Below are 20,566 nucleotides of genomic sequence, written 5' to 3' on the forward strand. Positions count from 1 at the left end.
TACAACTCCCGGCATGCAACACTGTGGGCTTAAATGACCTCTACTGTGGCCCTAGGGTCTGCTACGTGCAAGTTGTTGTCTCTGAAAGCGTTCATTTGCAAATTATTCCTTAATGATTTGTTTTTATAAAGGGAGGAGAGTGTGTACAAAATATAGGGGTAGAATTTCATAATATAAATGGGGTGGAATCGGAACACACAGGTTTCGAATTGGAAAGGAAGGAACTAAAATAACAGATGCAGACAGGGACGGAAAAGGGTCAACCCAAAAGGAAAGCAGTAAGGTAGAAGTTGTAAGATCTGAAAGTCTGGAGATCAAGTAGAGTTTTAACCCTTCCCATTTTAGACTTCAGTAACAGAGGCTCAGGGTGGAGTGTATTTACTGCTGTCAGACACGATGATGCACTTAGCTCTTCTAATTTCCGCAAGCACATGAGGTAGGTAATACTATCTTTTCCTTATTTTACAGGATTTGAAAGCTAACTTGTTCTAGTAAGGGTTGAATTGCTATCTAGGCAGTCTGAATCAACAGCTCAGCCTTTTTCTGGATGTGTATTCCATTCCTGTTAGCACTTCAGGTGCAGCTGGATTCTGGAGTATATCTACTGCTGACCTAATGTTCTTTCAGATGCTACACAAATGAACTAGGGCATGTAATTCTGATATAAAGTTGCTTCCGGGAAAAAAAGTGGGCATAGAATAGAACTAAATACAGTGTATCCCAAATGCCAACAACAACAAAAATAATAATAATAAATACATACTTAAAAAATTAAAATGTAGCCCTGGTTGGTGTGGCTAAGTGGATTGAGCATAGGAATGCAAACCAAAGGGTCACAGGTTTGATTCCCACTTTAGGGCACATGCCTGGGTTGTGGGCCAGGTCCTCAGTAGGGGGTGCACAAGAGGCAACCACACATTGATGTTTCTCTCCCTCTCTTTCTCTTTCCCTTCCCCCTCTCTAAAAATAAAGAATCTTTTAAAAAATAAATGTAATGTCTCCCAAGTCATATAAATACAATCATGTTCTTCATTGGTCCCCAAGAGCATTTCATTATTTTTATTCAATGATTCATAAAGTCAGAAAACACTGAGAACCTACTATAAACTGAGATTGTGCTGGGCACTGATGACATAAGGAGGAATAAAGACACAATTGCAGTCCTTCAGGACTCAGATTATTTTGTCTACCGACAAGTAAACACATAAATTGTAATAGTGATAACTTTGGTGTTTATCTTGGCTTTACCACAAGATAACAAACCCCTTTGTAAACCAGAATGCTGTGCTACTTCTTTGTACCCAAGTGCAGCAGATAGTGTTGGGCATATAGTAGGTGTTCAATAAGCACCTGTTACTGTCATTTCTGTTCGATTGAGAAGTCGTTTCTGGAGCACATGAGGCCTGTAAACCACCAGCACATAGGTTATTTGCTTTGCAGTGGTTATATACAGTCACAAGGAAGATTTGGGCTACAAGATAAACTAACCGAAAAGTTTTATCTTCATTAAGTCAACTAGTATTATCATAAGTGGTTTTGCTAGTTCACTTCAAAAACAAGCATGGTTCTGCCTTACTTAAAATCTGATTTTCATTTTCCACTCCAATATCCTACTTTCAGGCCCCCAGGAATTGACAGGGAGGCGCACTCGCACTTGCTGGAATCTGGTGAACTGGCCCCACCGAGCCCCGCAACGAGGTGCCCCGCAGAGCCTCCCGCCGTTGGGGTCCACAGGCGCCCCCTGGGGGAACGCGAGGCCGGCACCAGCGAGGCCTGGGCCGTTGAGCGGAGGGTCTCGACGCCGCCATGGCAGCCCAGAGAGTGGCGGTGCTGTTATCCTGGCTGAGCTGCTGCGGCTCAGCGCTGTGGAGGTAGAGACGCCGCCAGTCATGGATGGGAGAGGGGAGGCTGTGCACCGGGCTGGGTCGTCCCTGGGACCTAGCAGGGTCCCCCAGTGTCCCTAGAACACCACCCGCTCAGACCACCCTCTCTATCCCTGCAGTTCCCTGAACACAAGTCCCAGCGCCCCGCCGACCCCTTCTGAAAGTTTTCAATGAATGAAGAGAGGAAAAGGAGGGAGCAGGCAGGGCTTGGCTGCTGCAGGATCGCGGTCACTTCGCAGTGCTGTTCTCTGACAGCTGAGCTCCTGTGAATCCTTAAAGCCGGTTCCTCCTCCTACTGCACTCCGTTTTTGCCAGAGAGGAGCGGGGCAGATGAGAAGCCCAAACTGCCACCAGACATTGGCGGGGAGGGGGGAGCCCTTCGTGAGGATAGCTAGGTCGTTGGTGGTTACATGATTTATGAGAAAGTGCGTTATACAATGGAAGGAGATGTGATTCCCGTACAAAGTGAGTTGATTTGAGGAATGAAAACGTGAAGGTCTGAGAGGTTTTTGTTCAGTGTCAGGTAACTGCTGGATTGGAAAGCGGATCAAAATATTTTAGAAAGATTTTCGACACAGGTTAAAATACGGATGGTTAACCAGAAAAAGCCCACTCTGCAAATATTCTATTTACCGGAGGTTTTGCTATAACAGTAATGTTTGCCCTCCAACATCAAAATGTAAGAATAGCAACAATGAATTCAACCACAAGAGGCTTCGGAGGCAAGGGATCCAGGTCACCTCACTAGGCACACACAGGGCTCAAATAGTGAGACACGGTTGGAAAGGTGAGCGAAGTAGTGAGAAAGCAAAAATGTGGTATTCTAATAGAACTTTGTAAGCCTTCATTTTCTTCTCTATAAAAAGATGACCTCTGGTTGGTGTGGCTTGGATTGAGCGCAAGCCTGCTAACCAAAGGGTCACTAGTTCGATTCCCAGTCAAGGCACATGCCAGGGTTGCAGACCAGGTCCCTGGTGGGAGGTGTGTGAGAGTCAGCCACACATTGATGTTTCTCCCCCTCACTTTCTCCTTCCTTTCCCCTCTGTCTAAAAATAAATAAATATAATATTTTTTAAAAAAAGAAGATGAGAAAACCTCTCTCATGGGGTGGTTGCGAGGCTGGAATCCAATGTGCTCTCAGCACATGCATGGCAAACACTGGGTCAAATAGATCCTGGTAGCTAATATTGTTAAGGATGGCCTGTGGACTCAGGGAGTTTAGAAACTATGTGTACACCAGAGGTCATCAGACTATGGTAACTTCGGCGTTTCAGGCTATACAATCTGTTTTAATTCCATAATTTTGCCATTGTGGGAGAAAGCATACACCAACAAAATATATGATTAGAGTCCATTTCACCGGTTTCTTCCTGCTTTTGCAATGTGGGTTGCATTATATTTAGAGTGGACAATGCTGCTTTAGATGGATCACACAGTGGGAAATTAGAGTGCCCTGAATAATAGAGGAAATTGATCACGTACAAGGACTCACAGAAATTTGCTCTTTACTTCATTGTTTCAAACAAGCAATACTGCTTTATGGATTTTTCATCTTTATTCATTTTACTTTAATTCTGTTTGTAAGGAAAGGCAGTACAGCCAATATTCTTCAACAGTTTTCATCCTAAAACAAAAACAAGATGTAAAAGTATTTACATGCAGTCCCCGACATATGATGGTTCCGCTTATGATTTTTTGACTTCATGAGGGTGTGGAAGCAATATGCATGGCAAACTACATGAGATATTCAATATTTTACTATAAAATAGGCTTTATGTTAGATGACTTTCCCCAACTGTCAGCTACTGTCAGTGTGCTGAGCACATTTAAGGTCAGTTAGGCTGAGCAATGATCTTCAGAAGGTCAGGTGTATTTAATGCATTTTCAAATTACAGTATTTTCATCTTACAGTGGGATTGTTGAGAGGTAACCCCATCATTAGTCGAGGGAAATCTGTACTTCTCATTCTAGTGTCTTTGGATACTGAGCCAGCCCTGATGCCCCTTGAGTGGTGGGTAGGGTTCACTGATAATCCTCAGTTCCAGCCCTGACTGTGCCTTGCAGGAAGATCCTTGGGCAGAAATGTAAAGCCCTTGGCAGCCGGAGCACACTCTGACCAAACACAGAGGGCTCATGGTCACATCTGACCTTTTCTTCCACAGATATTACACTAAAAGCCCGGACTACCGCATTTTCAGTACCAGAAGCACCGTAAGTGTTTAATTTTTTTAAACTATGTTTAAGTATTATTTTTTTTACCTTAGAGCAGAGTTAATTATACTCAGTCGTATAGCACAGTGTCATTCATTTATCTTTAGTTGATATCCTACATTTCATTTATCTTCCCAATAGAGATTCCCCCCTGCGATAATAGTCCTTCAATATGTAAGTAGCAAAAATAAGTAGTGTTGCTTTATTATTTAATGTTCAAAAACTTTTTTCATGATACAGACAAGATGACTATGTCTCATTTTTCTTTTCTTAATCCTCAGAACCTACTGGAATACCAGTCACTTCCTAGATACTTAATATATCTCTTCTGAAATAAAATAAAATAAAAATCTTATAATTTGGAAGAGAGGCTACAAGTGTTTTTGAAAAGTTACTTTTCCTTTGTCATATTACTGTGTATAATTTCCAAGAAACCAAGTTTTAATTAGTCTTTCTTTAAATAATAAGGACCTGGAAAACTGAACCCTACCTCTGAAAAAGGAGATGAAAATTTGGGAGTAAATTTTTTGTTTGAACTGTTTTATCTTATTTTTTAGATTCAGTTAGAGTATGAAGGAACATTTTTTTCTGAGTGGAGTGTGCCAGAAACCTGTTCTGTGAAAAATAAAAGGTAACATTTTTGTCATGAATGTCATCATGTTTACATGTAACCAAGCATTCAGCATGTCACCGGGTTTACATGTGTGTATTTACATGTAACCAAGCACTCACATAGTGTGGACATTCAGACTCCAGGCTTTGGTTGAGTGTAAATGTATTCCCATGACATAGATGTGAAAAGAAAAATAAAATCACTTTGAAAATAGGATAGAAATCAAATATTGCTCCATTTTTATTCTCATTAGCATACAATTGACATTTTTAGGGTTAAAGAGTAGCAGGAAAACTTTTATTAGCCTTATATGCATCTTTACCTGTATCTCCTTTCTTGTCCTCTCTAAATGCCAGCTCACCCACGACTGAACTGCGTTGTCCTTCTCCCGGTATTCAGATTATTAGACCGATTGTGAAAGGCCCAGTAAGTTGATTTTAATGAGACCTTATTAAGACTTGCTAAACTTGAATAATCATCCATGTTACATTTTATTTTGCCCTTTTCTGGTGCTTTCAACCTGTTTTAAATAATGTAAGTTATAACTGTAAATAAGTATTTTGATTGATTGATTTTATTTTTTATAGATGTATTCATTTTTAGAGACAGAAAAGCAGAGGAACATCAATCAGTGAGTGGTTGCCTCTCACACACCCCCAACTGGGGACCTGGTCTGCAACCCAGGCCTGTGCCCTGACTGGGAATTGAGCCAGCGACCCTTTCGTCTTTGTTTCGCAGGCTGGCGCCCAATCCCCTGAGCCACACCAGCCAGGGCAATGAGAACTATTTTAAAATTACTGTCAATGCCATTCATTTTTTAGATACATCTCTGCAAATTAGAAGTTATTAAATGATGCATTTTGCCTTAGTCTTTATACTAGTGCATTGAAGCCCCAGTCCCCATTGCAGTGATAATAGCGCTCCCAGCTGAGAGGGCCTCACGTGGCATTCTCCTGTGCCAGCACCCAGGGTTGAGAGCCATTTCCCGAAGGTCTGTGTTTTCACTCTACTATGTTTTCTTCAAGAAAGCAGATGTGAGTGCTAATAAATGAAAGTGATGTTGAGTCCTCCCTAGTTTACCAAAACAGTAAAGCATTTTAAAACACTGACACTTTATGAACTAGTAAAAAGCACGGGCCCCACACCCCACAGCAGAGGTTACCACACAAGTGTGTAAAGCCGCTGCCACAGAAACCCCGTGTGGCCACCCCTGCCTGTACTTTGGGGCTAGTGCCTTCTTTTTCATTAACAATCTTTATCTTCAGGAACAGTAGATGGAGTGATGTGGGAGAGGCCAGATGAGTATTCATTCATGGTTTAACCCCTATAGACGGAAACCTATTTGAATTTGACTTTTTAAGCTTCATGAACACAATTTCAGAGGAAGTGAAGGATTTCTTTCCCCTTTGTTGCGTGTTGGAAGCCCACGTAAACATTACAAAGTATGTGATGTAAGAAGATACGCACACACAAATATACGCATGTAGAGGACTATCTTTGTCATTTGGGTATAGCGTCATCAGATCTTACAACCTTTCAGGAAGGACATATGACTTTTGAAACACGAAAATACCTCGGGGCATCGCCAAGTGACCCCTGGAGAGGCAAGTCACCTGTGGTTGAAAACCACTAAACAAGAAAATTAAATGACCTGTGTTTCAGTGAGGAAAATGGCAGGAGCTCTGTATCAGACACTCTGAACACTCAGAAAATTACAGGACTTTTAGTAGCTCTGTGTCAGGAGTCACAGTCAAAGACTCGGGAACCAGGGACAAAGAGTATATATTTCTCACTATTTCACAAAGTCAAATGTAATAGAAACAATAAGCCATCTAAATTTGTCATCCATGAGAGTAAATTCTTAATTACAGGGAGTAACTGAAGAATTGAACTACTATTATGTGAATATTTATTAGTTCTATTCTGAAATTTATTCATTATACTTCCTCTAATCTTAGATAATTTAACTGAGTTCCTCTGTGACTTAGATGCCAGTATCTAAATTTGTATTTAGTTTAAAGTTAACTTCATGTATCATAGTTTATTTTGCATTTTCTTTTAGAATGTAGAAGAAGAACGCTATTTATTTGTGGACAAATCTAATACTTGCTTTCTGTGGTACTATAAAGTTATGTAAGTAATGTAATATTAAATATAAAGGTTATTAGAGCTTAAAGAGTACCTAGCTTTAAGTTCTAATTAACAAAATTGACAAATGGGTTATCTACGTTATAGTTTCCATATACACTTTCATTCACCAATCAAGATATCCTCAACTATACTGCCAAACTTACACTGGAGAACAAACAATAAAAATAACAATAGTAACCCCTATTTGAACATACACTGCTTCTGCTTTATGTAAATTATCTCTGTTTGTCATAATAACCACACAAATGTTGAGTATTACTACCTCTATTTTATAAATGTGGAAATGTAAACTTGGATAGATTAAGTAATTTTTGACCAAACTACACAGCCACTAAAAGATAGCATTGGGATTTGACTCTGCTTTTTCAGACCACAAGGCTCATTTATTTCTGTTAGCTACATTATATTCCAAAATAACCCTCTGTCCTGGATAGCTCTTCAAACCCACTGTAACATGAGAGTGGATGAATACAACTAAGAAAGGGAAACTGGTTCAAGGGAAAATAATTAACTGCATTATCAAATCATTCAATTAGTAAAAAACATCAATGAATCAGAATATCTTTTAGTATCATCGTCAAGACAGCATCCTAAGCACTGTATAGGATACAGAGATCTGTCTCACATGGTCTCTGCTCACCAGGTAACTATAATGTACCTATTTCTCTTTATCTACTTAACATCCCTTCCTCTGAGGGAACCAACCCTTCCCTACTCTGTGATGAGATGGGTAATTTCTTGTAATTCTTATATTGTACTAACTCTATAACCCCACACGTCATTGGCCACAGTGCCTAGTTGAGGACTGGCACATGACCCAGGCAGAACGGATCCGAATACTGGTGCCTTCAGCAGAGCATGGTTTTTGCTGACAGTTTCATTGTCCTGGTTCACATGGCCCCTTAGGGTCAGATGGCTCAGCAGCTTATGTGCAGTTTTGGATTGAAAGTCCTGATAACTAGATGTCACAAGCCCCTCCAGGAGTACACAAGGAGCCATTCCTCTGAATTACTGCCACCTCCCCAGAGTCTTACCAGAAAGCGAGGATTGAGTCTCCTCCACCCCTTGTGAAACCAGCAGCCTCCATTCTTGTTGGGGTTTTCAGGGATGCCAATCAATCACCAGCTTTCCCCAGGGTTTTGAACCAATTGAGAAACAGACATGGGAAAATCTGGGGGAGAAAATTCCTGGTACGGCCGACTTGGAGAATAAACCCACTTCTGTGGTCAAGTGGGCTACTTGCTGCTTCCTCTGAGGAGAGACCATGGCAGCCACCAGAGAGGTGACTACCGAGAAAGCATTTATAGCGATGATCATGGGTTTCCAGTCTCAGCCACATACCCTGAGCCCCAAGGGCTGGTGAAAGAGATGTGCCTGCAGGCTGTCCTGATCCAGATTTGTGCCCTCCACAAAAGTAGAAACAGAAGCAACCCCTCCCCGGGGGGACAGGCTAGTCCAAAAGAGAGAACTCATGGGGAGCCCAGTGTTTTCTGTTACACCAGTTGTAAACTGTTCACAACCCATCACCTGTAAACACCCCATTTAGAATAAAAATGAAACTAATACCCATGCATCCATCATGCAAGTCAACAAAGAGAACATTTCTAGAACCTTAGAATATGCTTTATGTCCATACTGGTCACATCCTATTCATTCCCCAACAGTCAACCACCATGCCGAATATTGCATAATAAATGACCGACCCCTTGCTTTTTCTATAGTTCACCAATATCTAATTGCAAGAAATTGTTTAGTTTTGTCACTTTTTTAATGTTATTTAATCGAAACAAGCATTCATGCACGACTTGCTCCTTTCTCTAAACATGTTTTTGAGGCTCATGCATGTTCCAGTGGGAATCTTTAGTTCTTGCACTGTGAATGCTCCATGATGTTTTTGGCTCATTCTGCTGCCAATGCATTTATTGGCAACCCAGGGCCTCCCTACTCAAAGTGGGGTCCCAGGACCAGCAGCACGAGCACCAGCTGCAAACTTGTTAAAAATGCAGACGCTTTGGCCTTGTTCCACACCTACTGGATCATAACGGGCATGTTAACAAATCCTGGAGTCACCTGTGTGACCATCATTGTTTGGGAAGCACCGATCTAATGCACATGAGTGGAACTTCCTGTGCATTAGAGGTACACACCAAAGGAAAAGTTGCCCAATGTTAGGACAAGCACTTGTTCAGCTTTGCTTGGTAATGCCTAAGGTTGCCCAGTCTATAGTCACACCCCCCTGAATACACCTGATCTCGTGGGAGAAGGTTGCCCGGAGTTCTACATGAATGCCAGAAGTGGGCAAAAGTTCCCATCGTGCTGCATCTTGATGAACACTTAATGTGGTCTGACTTTTTAATTTTTTCCAGTCTAGTAGGTGTCAGATTATGTCATTGTGCTTTTTCTTTTCATTCCCCTGATTACTGTTGAGCACATGTCCATGTATTCATGAGGAATATTTCATTTATATCATTCCCTGTTTATTAAAGGAGCATTTTACCCATTTTTAAATTATTTTTGTATCATAACATAGTTTCATTGTAGTTTACTTACCAGGACATTACTGTATATATTTTTTAAACTATTTTACCCACTTTATGCAGCTTTTCACTTTTTATGATCTCTGTTGACAACAGAGGTCCTACTATGGTAGAAAAATCTATAAACTCTTTTATGATTTCATGCCTTTTTTAATCTACTTAAGAAATCTTTCTTTATCTGCAACTTCATAACAAATAGTCTCCTGTATTTTTTTTCTAAAAGTTCAACACAGTTGTCTCTTCCACAATTAAGTCCTTAATCCACCTGGAATTAGTTTTTGTACATGCTTCCCGATAGGAATCACATTTTGGTTTTTCTACATGGATGGCTCATTTCTCATACCCATTTGTTGAATAATCTACTTGCCTGCCATGCGTGCTCTGTCACAGGCCCGTTTTCCATGTCTGCGTGGATTCTTTCCAGGCCGGCTATTCTGTTCAGCTGATGTGTCTGTCTCTACTTGAGTACGTTCTACATTATGTTTATTACAATCACTTCATGTTAAAATCTTGATAACTGGTAGCGCCAGTGCCCAGTCCACTCCAACACCAGTTCTAATTTTTCCTCTGGAGTCTCTCAGCTCCATCTTGGGCCTGTTTTTCTTCCCTAGGAATTTTTGGGATTGGTTTATCAAATTCCACAAAATTCCACAAAAACCCTAGTAAGGATTTTTATAATTTCTCTAAATATTTTAATCAATTTAGAGAGTCTTTCTGCTCACTAATAATATAAAACTCAACATTTATACAGTTCCCTTTACATGTCTGCCAATAAAACTTTATAATTTTTCATACAAGTGCCAGGACATTTTTATTCGATTTATTTCTAGGTACTTTATGTTTTTGCTGCTACTAGAAATAGTCAATTTTTTTGAATTGCATATTGTAACCAGAGCTTCCTGTTGTGTATAATACAGTTTACTTTTGAATATTGATGTTTATATTCAGCAACCTTGCAAAATTCTATTAATTCTAATAACTTATTTATATATTCTCTGGGAGTTTTTACAAATCATATCACTTGAAAATGACATTTATTTTTTTTTTACAATATGTGTGCCTTCTCTTCCTTTTATCCCTGCGGCACGGCCAGAACACAGTGTGTCGGAGACAGACGGCTGCTGGCCTCCTCAGTCTTAGTTCTGACCTCCAAAGAGAGGCTGCCGTCACTTCACTGTTTTGCATGTTTGTTACAAGTTACAAGTTAGCCTTTACCCAGTTAAGGAAGTTTCTTTTTTTGTCCAAGTTGGCGGTGAATTTTTCTTATGAATTTTGGCGATGGAAACTATTTGAAGTTTTTTCTGCTTCCACTTAAACGTCCATATGGCTTTTCTTCTTGACTACATTAATCTGGTGAATAAGTCACTAATATTTCTGTGTTACGCTGACCTTGTGTTTCTAGAATAATCCAACTGGGTGTTGATGAATTATCTTTCCTATACATTGGTGGATTTGATTCGCTAGTTAGTATTTGTTTAGTGTTTTGTGTATGAATATTCACGAGTGGGCTTGGCCTGTGATTGGACTTCCCTTACACCATCCTTTTCTACTCTTGGTGGCAAGACTAAGCTAGATTCATCGTGGAAGTTAACCGTCATTTTTTTCTTTCCTCTGACAGATTTTACGTAATATTGGAAATACATTGTCCTTGAGTATTTGATGGAAACTAACATAGAAATCCACCTGAATCTAGATGTTTTGGGGTGGGGTTAGGGGCAGGAAGATTTCCCAACTATTAATTGACTTAATGGTTTATTGTGTGAGTTTGGAATTCTAATTCTTGTAAAATCCATTTTCATCAGTAGCATTTTTTCTGGGAATTGAACATCTTCAGTTAGCGATGTTAGTAAAAAGTTCAGTGTCGTAAAGGTGCCTGTGACGTCCTCTTATCTCTGTTCAATCTCTGACATAGAGGTAGCTTTGTGTCTTGACATTTCTAACATTTTTATTTGTGTCTCCCTTCTGTTGCCTTGTTCTTCTTCCAAGGAGCATTTCTACACTTACCTTATTAGTCTTTTCAGAGAACCATCTTGTGGCTCTGTTGAGCTTCCCTATTACTGTGGACAGGGAATGATACAGTTCGATTTTTCAAGATTACTCGTGCATCTTCGCTCTGTGAACTTGCACTCTCATTAAGGAAGCATGCAGAGTCAAGCCCCCCAGCCTTCCGTGATGGCACTTGAGAATCCTGATTATATTTAGTTATAGACACATGTAGCTGTTTTTTTTACTCTTAGCATTGAATGATGTATCTATAATGGAACATAAAGAGAATATTCCAAGATTTAGAGACGTGTATATTGAAAGTACAATATTCAAACTAATATTTATCATACTGTGTATTTAAATATGATTCCTCTTTTTCCCAACAGAAATTTCCCTGAGGTTTTAATTCAGGTAAAATATTTTTTAACTTTGTATATCCTTCTTTTATGACTACTATAGTATTTCCAGATTATATTTCTGTATTTACCAGAAGACAAATTTTCCAAACTAATTTTTCAACAAAAGTTGTTTCAAGGACTGGTGTGAGGATCTCAGGGTTCTACCACTGTCTCAGGACGTCCATGAGGTCTACCCTTTTCCGACCTCCTCTCTGTGGAGAAAAAATATCTTTATTGGTTATGCCCATTAATTGATAGAAATATGAACAAGAACTTACTAAGTGTAGTTATTTGTGGGGTGTAGTGAACTAACAGAAATGAGTGTTGAAGTATGGTGTGGGGGGGAGACAGTTTTCACTGTATTTTTAATATAATTTATTTTCATTGTGTGAATAAATTGTCTATTCAAGAAAAAATAAATAACAAAGAAAAGAATTAGATCTACACCTAATAAAATGGCTGTGGTGTATCCAGCGATAAAAGCAAGTTACAAATAACCTGTGTAGTGTGCTTTCATTTTTGTTACACGCGTGTGAGTGGGTGGGGTGCTGTGTCTACAGGTGAATGCAGAGAAAGGTCTAAGAGCATCCTTGTGGAAGGCTAACAGTTCCCTCAGGATTGCAGAGGAATATTATTAGTCTTCCTTCATGTGTCTTTGGGTTGTTCCACTCATTAAAAACAACACATTGTTTTGTTTTTTAAATGGGATCATCAAAATTTTGTAAAAGCATTTTTGTGGTTATGTTTTGCCACAGCTAAAAATGAAAGGTGTCCAAAATTTAAAGCAATGCAAACATTTTATTTTGTAGAATCTCATCATATGGGTATATGACCCAGAAAACGCAGACCCCAGTGAGCTGGTATGGGAAGCAGAATCGCCGTCACCAGTAGGTGGAAACATTATTATCATCTATAAAATGGTAGACTACATTTCTTTTGTGAGGGCTGTGAATATTGTGAATATTTTATTTTAAGGTACCCAGAACTAACTACCTTTTAATTATCCATTAAGTTGAATGTAGTCATTAAAATGGTTTAGAATTTGTGCTAGATCACTACAATTATAAATTTTTCTTTAGAATTGTTTTCTGAGCATTTGTTGAATTTTCTATGAATCTCATCATTCGTGATGAGTCTGACCTTTATAGAGTGCTTTACAGCTGTCCCTTCAGCATATACTTTGTTTTGTTTTGTTTTTTCAGGGGTTTTTTGTTTTCTTTTATAGTTCTTATTTTTTTTTTATTTTAATCCTTGTTCAAGTACAGTTTTCTCCCTTTTACTCCCATTCCAGGCCACCCACCTAACCCTCCCCACTTTCCTCCCATTACCACCCTCCCCCTAGTTTTTGTCCATGTGTCCTTTAAATTTGTTCCTTTTAACCCCACCCATTCTCCCCTGAAATTCCTTCTTCTCTCCCCTCTAGTCACTGTCAGTCTGTCCTCTATTTCAGTATCTTTGCTTATATTTTGCTTGTTTCTTTGTTTTGTTGTTTTGGTTCCTGTTAAAGGTGAGATCATATGGTATTTGTCTTTCACTGCCTGGCTTATTTTGCTTAGCATAATGCTTTCCAGCTCAATCCAAGCTGTTGCAAAAGGTAGGAGCTCCTTCTTTCTTTCTGCTGCATAGAATTCCATTGTGTAAATGTGCCATAGTTTTTGGATCCATTCATTTACTGATGGGCATCTAGGTTGCTTCCAGCACTTAGCTATTGTAAATTGTGCTGCTACGAACATCGGGGTGCAAACGTTCTTTTGGATTGGTGTTTTAGTGTTCTTAGGATATTGTCCCAGCAGTGGAATTGCCGGGTCAAAAGGCAGATCCATTTTTTGTTTTCTGAGGAAGTTCCATACTGCTTTCCATAGCGGTTGTACCAGTCTGCAGTCCCACCAACAGTGCACTAGGGTCCCCTTTTCTCCACAACCCTCTCCAACACTTGTTGTTTGTTGCTTTGTTTATGATGGCCATTCTGACTGGTGTGAAGTGGTATCTCATTGTGGTTTTAATTTGCATCTCTCTGATAGCTAGCGATATTGAACATGGTTTCATGTGTCTTTGGATCTTCTGTATGGCCCCCTTGGAGAAGTGTCTGATCAAGTCCTTTGTCCATTTTTTAATTGGGTTGCTTGTCTTCTTAGAGTGGAGTTGTGTAAGTTCTTTATATATTTTGGAGGTTAAACCCTTGTCTGAGGTATCATTGGCAAGTATGTTTTCCCATCCAGTTGGTTCTCTTTTTATTTTGATATTGTTTTCTTTAGCTGTGCAGAAGCTTTTTATTTTGATGAGGTCCCATTTGTTTATTTTTTCCCGTATGTCTCTTGCTCTAGGGGACATGTCAGTAAAAAATTTTTGGCGTGAAATACCTGAGATTTTCCTACCTACGTTCTCCTCTAGGACTTTAATGGTGTCATGGTTTATATTGAAGTGTTTATTCCAACTTGAATTTATTTTTGTATAAGGTGTAAGTTGGTGCTCGAGTTTCATTTTGTTGCACGTAGCTGTCCAGTTCTCCCAACACCATTTGTTGGAGTATTTTTACTCCATTTTATGTTGATGCTTCCTTTGCCAAATATTATTTGCCTGTAGAGACTTGGGTTTATTTCTGGACTCTCTGTTCTGTTCCATTGGTCCATGTGCCTGTTTTTATGCCAGTACCAGGCTGTTTTGATTACAGTGGCCCTGTAGTATAGTTTAGTGTCAGGTACTGTGATCCCTCCTACTTTACTCTTCTTTCTCAAAATTGCAGCAGCTGTTTGGGGTCGTTTATGGTTCCATATAAATTTTTGAAGTGTTTGTTCTATGTCTGTGAAATAAGCCATTGGTACTTTAATAGGAATTGCATTGAATGTGTAAATTGCTTTGAGTAGTATGGGCATTTTGATGATATTAATTCTTCCAATCCATGAACACGCTATATGTTTCCATTTGTTTGTGTCTTCCTTGATTTCTTTCCTGAGTGTTATGTAGTTTTCTGAATACAGGTCTTCTACCTCCTTGGTTAGGTTTATTCCTAGGTATTTTATGTTTCTTTTTGCTATTTCAAATGGGATTTTTTTCTTGGTTTCTGCTTCTGCTGTTTTATTGTTGGCGTACACAAATGCCTTTGATTTCTGGATGTTGACTTTGTATCCCGCTGTTTTGCCAAATTCATTTCTTAGGTCAAGCAGTTTTTTGGTGGAGTCTGTAGGATTTTCTATGTACACTATCATGTCATCTGCAAACAGTGACAGTTTTGTTTCCTCCTTTCCGATTTAGACGCCTTTTATTTCTTTTTCTTGTCTGATCACTGTGGCTAAAACTTACAGTACTATATTGAATAGAAGTGGTGAAATTGGACAGCCTTGTCTTGTTTCTGATCTTAGTGGAAAAGATTTTAATTTTTGCCCATTGAGTATGATGTTGGCTGTAGGTCTCTCATATATGGCCTTTGTTATGTTGAGGAATGCTCCTTCTATTCACACGTTGCCTTCAGCATGTACTTTGAAGTCACCTTTCAGAACTCTGTCCGGCCCCTTATTGAGCCCTCTGTCACTTACAGACTAATGAATTTCCTAAAGGTGCAACATGGAGAATAAACAAATGTTTTCCTATTTGTTGCAAATTTACCTCTTTGAAGAATTTTCTGTCTTCAACTACAATAAACTGCATTGAAGAGAAATATAAAATGAACAGTTTTAGTTTCTCATTAATATGTATTAACAAACCAAGATCTGTCTGATTTTCAGTAGTGTTATTATAATGTACGGTAATCAAACTCACAGCCAGCAGACTGATAAATCAGAATGACAACCAATCAATTGTTTGATTTGGCAATCAACTTTAGAGAGAATAAAATAAACTAATGCTAATTGAATACTTAGGGCATTGCTGTTACTTCATTTCTCATCTTCTTAAATGAAAATATGCACATTTTAACATTATTTGATCCATGCATACCTAATAATTTGCTTTTTTTGCTCTTTTTAACTTTCATGTTTATTCGTGACCATATCATTTCCTTAAACTCTTTCCATGGAGGTCTATTACAAACAGCATGGACTAGTTTGGTCCATGGGGTCCATGACTCCCATTGGTAACTAATAATAATGTTAATGACCATAATCCTTTTAGAAATCATTTGGTAATATGTATCAAGAATTTTTAAAATATCCATAACTTTTGACCTAGTAATCACAGTTCCAAGAATCTAATCAAAAGAGAAATAGTCCTAACTGTGGAAAAGACTGTGTATCTGATGGTGTCTGTGGCTACAATATTAAAAATGGTGAAAAAAATAAAACTACCTACATGTCCAGTAAGGGATTGTTAAGTCAATGATGATAATTCACTCAGTGGAATATTGTGTAATACTTTATATAGACTTCTCTCTATATAACTTGAACATATAATAGCACCCTACCTTTGGTAAATCCTAAGAAAATATACTACATGTGTTTTTATTTTTTGATAACTTCTATGTGGTAATTTTTCCTATATTTATACAATTCTCTTTAATGCTATAAATCACCCTTTTGATGAAAGAACATATTTTTACATTTGCTGACATCTGCCATGTGAGAGTTAAAGATTATCCTAACATTTTCTTGGCCTGTCTTGTTTTCTGTCATCTTGTTGTATGTCTTGCTTATTATATTTTATTTCCATCTTATCGAAGCCACATTAAGAACATTTCATTTACCCTTTTCCTTTATAGTTATGTGAAAGGTAGTTGTATTCAAAATTCTGAATAGTAAGATTTTAAGAAACAAAATAAAGCTACATATTATTCATTATTTACCAGACAAACCTGTACTTCTCTTGCAAAATCATTAAATGGGTATCTTTCTGGGAGGCCTTTCCTGCGCACCATTCCTGCTCTCTCAAACACATTAAATCTCCCTGTGAGACGCTCCCCAGGCCCAGCCACACACCCTTGCTGGCACCCACTGTGGTGATCTCAAAGGCTCCACTGTAATTTCCTATTTCTAGGAAATTAAACGGGAGCATTATTGGAGGATTAGGGTAGAAGGGAGCTGCAGAATTCTAGACTGACCCTCATTATCTGATTTTTTAATTCTAGGGATTCTCATCATAACCATAATAAAACCATTACCTTTATTCTAAACAGGCCTTATTAGGGATAATTCCAGTCAATTGAACTTCTCCTTAAATCTCATGCGAAAGAGAGGGAGCATTTCCCATCTGCCTATATACTAAGACAATTTTTGTTAAAGCCTCCAGGTATCTTTTTGTAATGGGGAGGGGTACATACATCCCACCTGGAAATGGGGGAGGGGCTTGAGCTGACTGGAGACCTGGCCACCTCGCTAAATGCAGCAGGGATGGGGGGTCGGGGGAAGAGGGGCAAAAGCAAACACAGCCGGACCCCCATTGGTTGCAAGGCTGGACACTCACACTGGATTTTGGCACTCATGTGCTTCTGGGACAGAACTTTTGAAAACAGAGCACACCAGACAGCAAAAGTTAGTTGGCTTTTCCCCTGGGGGTGGGGCTTGCCAATGGTGGCTGGTATGGATATGTGAGCAGATACCTGGGGTCACAGACACTGAAAGATGCCTGGACCTACACAGTGACCTGAGACCCCCTAAGCCACCTACTTTTATGATACTTTTGGGTGGGAAAAGAGATTCCTGAAACAACCTTGAACTGAACTGGCCGAGGGTGACAGGGTGATTTTTCTTTAGGTGCCTTAGAGGGAATGGTCATTGGAGGCAGAAACTTACCATTATTTCCAAAGACCTTGGGGATAACAGTCAGCACTGGGAACAGATTTCTGCTCTTGTGTTCTTTTCAGTTCTTGGACCTATGTAGTCATTGTAGTGACAAATATTTAAGTAGCTATTTTTGATGTCATACTCTGACTTTTCCTTTCCCCTTACTCTGTTACCCAGATATTTTAGGCAGAAACTTGCCATGAGGGAAAAGATTCCTTTCTTTTCCACCAAACTCCATCTTTGGAGATTTGTCTGGTAGGCTATGAGTGGTAGGACCCTCCCTCCCTGACCCTGGTTGGGTTCAGTAACCATTTGAAACCTGCCTTGAAAGAGTATGTTGCTTTGAAGACAGGTTCATACAGAAATAATTCTAATAGATTAGTCTTAGAAACTCCATTGTGTATTTCATATTATAACTAAGGGTATTTTATTGAAGGGTATAAAATCCGTTCATTTGAGATTCTGATTGTGCATAGTATTTTCAACATGTTGGAAACTGTATTATGACTTAATTATAATTCATAAAATTCTAATGGGGAGGAGGCCAAGTGGTAGGAGAAAAACAAACCCAAATATTGAAAATGTGGTAAATTATAACCATAAACAACGTCTTAACTAAAATAATAAATTCAATATAACAATGTAATTTCCAAATAAATTTGGCTATGAAAAGAAAAAGTAATTTGTTTTTTTTTTTTACAGAATTCCATTATGCTTAGCAAGCAGTTGACCACTTTGGGCCAGGAGCCAGTTGTCTATACACTTCTGAAGGGAAAAGTTTATTTTTCACATGAAAAACTGGAGAATGGGTATTTAACGTTTAATTTTCAGATATAAAATTCATCTTTTAAATTCAGTAAAAAACTGTTAGAGAGTAAAGTGAGAGAGATTTTTAAAACCCTAGTGGAATTTCATGGCATACCTCATGTGTAATTTCCAAAGAGATTCTTTTATGATACCAAAAAAAAAAAAAAAACCAATTGTGAGAGTGAGAACTAGTTAGCAACTCAGAAAATGCTAGTCAGAATCCTGGGTTATAGTTTCACAATTTGCATTAATAGCTAGAGTTCATCCTATGAGCCTCCTTCAGCATGGTGGCAAATCATGGCGATACGTTAAAATGTTTCTCACTGGCACATAAAAATGAGACACAGTGCTGGGCTGATGTCACAGTGGTCACTACTGCTAGTGTACAGGCACACCCACACACACAAACCACACATCACAAATCCCAACTGAGAAGTAAAGTCTGTTACCGTCACCTAGTAGGTCATCATGGGGTTCAGACAGCCTCAACCTATTAAACACCCAGGCATGGGCCAACATGCTTATAGCTAAAACATACAATGTATGCATCCAATATGATGTTGAACAGGAGTGGTAAGAAAAGGCATTTTGCCTTGTTCCTTGTTCTTAGGTGGAAAGGATCTAGTTTCTCCTCATTATGGGGTTTTTTTTTGGTATAGATGCTTCATTATCAAGTTGAAGTTCCCCTCTGTTGCTAGTTTGCTGAGAGTATTTATCACGAACAAGTGTTGGATTTTGTCAAATTCTTTTTGTGCATTTATTGATATGATTAGATGCATTTTCTTCCTTAACCTGTTGATGTGAAGGGTTACATTAGTTGATTTTTAAGTGTCAAATTGTATGTGCGTAACTGGAGTAAGTGACATTTGGCCACAGTACATAATTATTTGTAAATGTTGTTGGATTCGAAAGGTTTTTAGCTTTACCTGTAACACGTTTATCTAGTGTTGGTATTAGGATAATGTTGGTATTAGGATGACACTGGCCTCGTAGAGTGAGTTAGGAAGCATTCCTACAGCCTGTCCTCTCCCGGATGGGCCTGTGGAGAAAGGGCCTGTCGAACTTTCCCTGGCTTCTAAGATGTATGTCAGAGTGCTTGTTTTTGCAAATTCCTCTGCATGCATCCACTTCAAAAGATAAGACCCAGCTCTGTCCAAGCTCAATATGTAAAGGAAAAAGAGGGCGATCCCAGAAAGCTTCTCGGAAGGCAACCCATTTCAATGACGAGAGTCGATGTGTCACTCTCACTAGGAAACCTAAATACGAGGAGGCCGGGGAGCATGCCATCCAAGTTCTGAAGTCACTACCGAGCCAGATTCTCCAGAAAGTGTATGAAGATACTTTTGGATTTCAGGACCTCAAAACATTTATATTCACATGCCCTTTGGCAAAGAGGTACTTCCTGAAGAATGTGCTTTAGCAAAACAAGGAAGATCAAAGGACTGGGTCCAGACCATGGCAGCCTCAGCCCGGAGAGCAGGGAAGGAAGTCTCGGAAAACAAGTGCCAGGCTATTCCCCATTGACCACGTGGAAAACATCAGGGAGTGCCATTTCAGCTACCTATCGGAAACATTAGAAAACTAAACCAAGTTTTAAAATAAATAATTATTAACTCTAGGGAAAACATTGTAAATGAATATATTTATAAAAGATTACAATCACAGTGCAATCACTGGCTCAGTAGTAAGCACTATATACGTTATTAATAACAATATAAACACTATACAGTTGGGTAAACATCATGACATTAATTTGAGGGAAAAGAAGATGTATCGGTGGGTATATCCAATGAGATCCATCTTCATCTGTCATATAAGAGGCCAACAGATAATGTATAAAAATTCTATAGTAAGAGAGCAGTATAAGAATATTTATTGAGACTATGAAGACACATCGCAGAAGAGCATTCTGAGTCAAGATTGTTTTCCTTTAGAAACAAGGGTGAAGAATGAGGAGAAAATGGGTAGCATTTTAATACTACTTGACTTATTTTACCCAGATTTATGTTAACAAAAATACAAAAATGATTAAAAGGTGATAAGTGCCAGCATTGTTGCAAGATGGTTGAGAGATGAGAAAGAGACTGTTGTATTCTTATAGTTTCTATTTTCCTCTTCGTAGGGCCTGGAGCATCTATCTACCAATGCAAAATGATGATATGCTAAAAGAGATTAAGGGAAACCAGGTGTCTTTTCAAGATTGCTTTATTGCAAATTATTTTTTCTATCTGAGTTTTTCTTTCATGACAATGCCTGAGATTCCTGGCTT

At 38.9% G+C, this 20,566-nt stretch overlaps 1 protein-coding gene across 1 annotated transcript; it reads left to right on the plus strand.

Annotated features, from left to right (window-relative positions):
* The first annotated feature begins 1,806 nt into the window (after positions 1-1,806).
* Positions 1,807-19,717, plus strand: LOC114512403 (cation channel sperm-associated protein subunit epsilon-like). The gene is made up of 9 exons (XM_036016180.1): positions 1,807-1,871; positions 4,046-4,094; positions 4,652-4,725; positions 5,064-5,133; positions 6,770-6,840; positions 11,768-11,792; positions 12,589-12,666; positions 18,193-18,299; positions 19,549-19,717. The coding sequence occupies exons 1-9, from the start codon at positions 1,807-1,809 to the stop codon at positions 19,715-19,717; spliced, it is 708 nt and encodes a 235-aa protein (XP_035872073.1).
* The last annotated feature ends 849 nt before the right edge of the window (positions 19,718-20,566 follow it).

Source organism: Phyllostomus discolor, chromosome 15, assembly GCF_004126475.2.
Source record: "Phyllostomus discolor isolate MPI-MPIP mPhyDis1 chromosome 15, mPhyDis1.pri.v3, whole genome shotgun sequence".
NCBI classification, from domain to species: Eukaryota; Metazoa; Chordata; class Mammalia; order Chiroptera; family Phyllostomidae; genus Phyllostomus; species Phyllostomus discolor.

Coding starts and splice junctions, on each gene's coding strand:
- LOC114512403 (XM_036016180.1), top strand. CDS start 1,807: ATGGCAGCCCAGAGAGTGGCGGTGCTGTTATCCTGGCTGAGCTGCTGC. Junction 4,095..4,651: donor TTTTCAGTACCAGAAGCACC/GTAAGTGTTTAA, acceptor CTTATTTTTTAG/ATTCAGTTAGAGTATGAAGG. Junction 6,841..11,767: donor CTGTGGTACTATAAAGTTAT/GTAAGTAATGTA, acceptor TTTTCCCAACAG/AAATTTCCCTGAGGTTTTAA.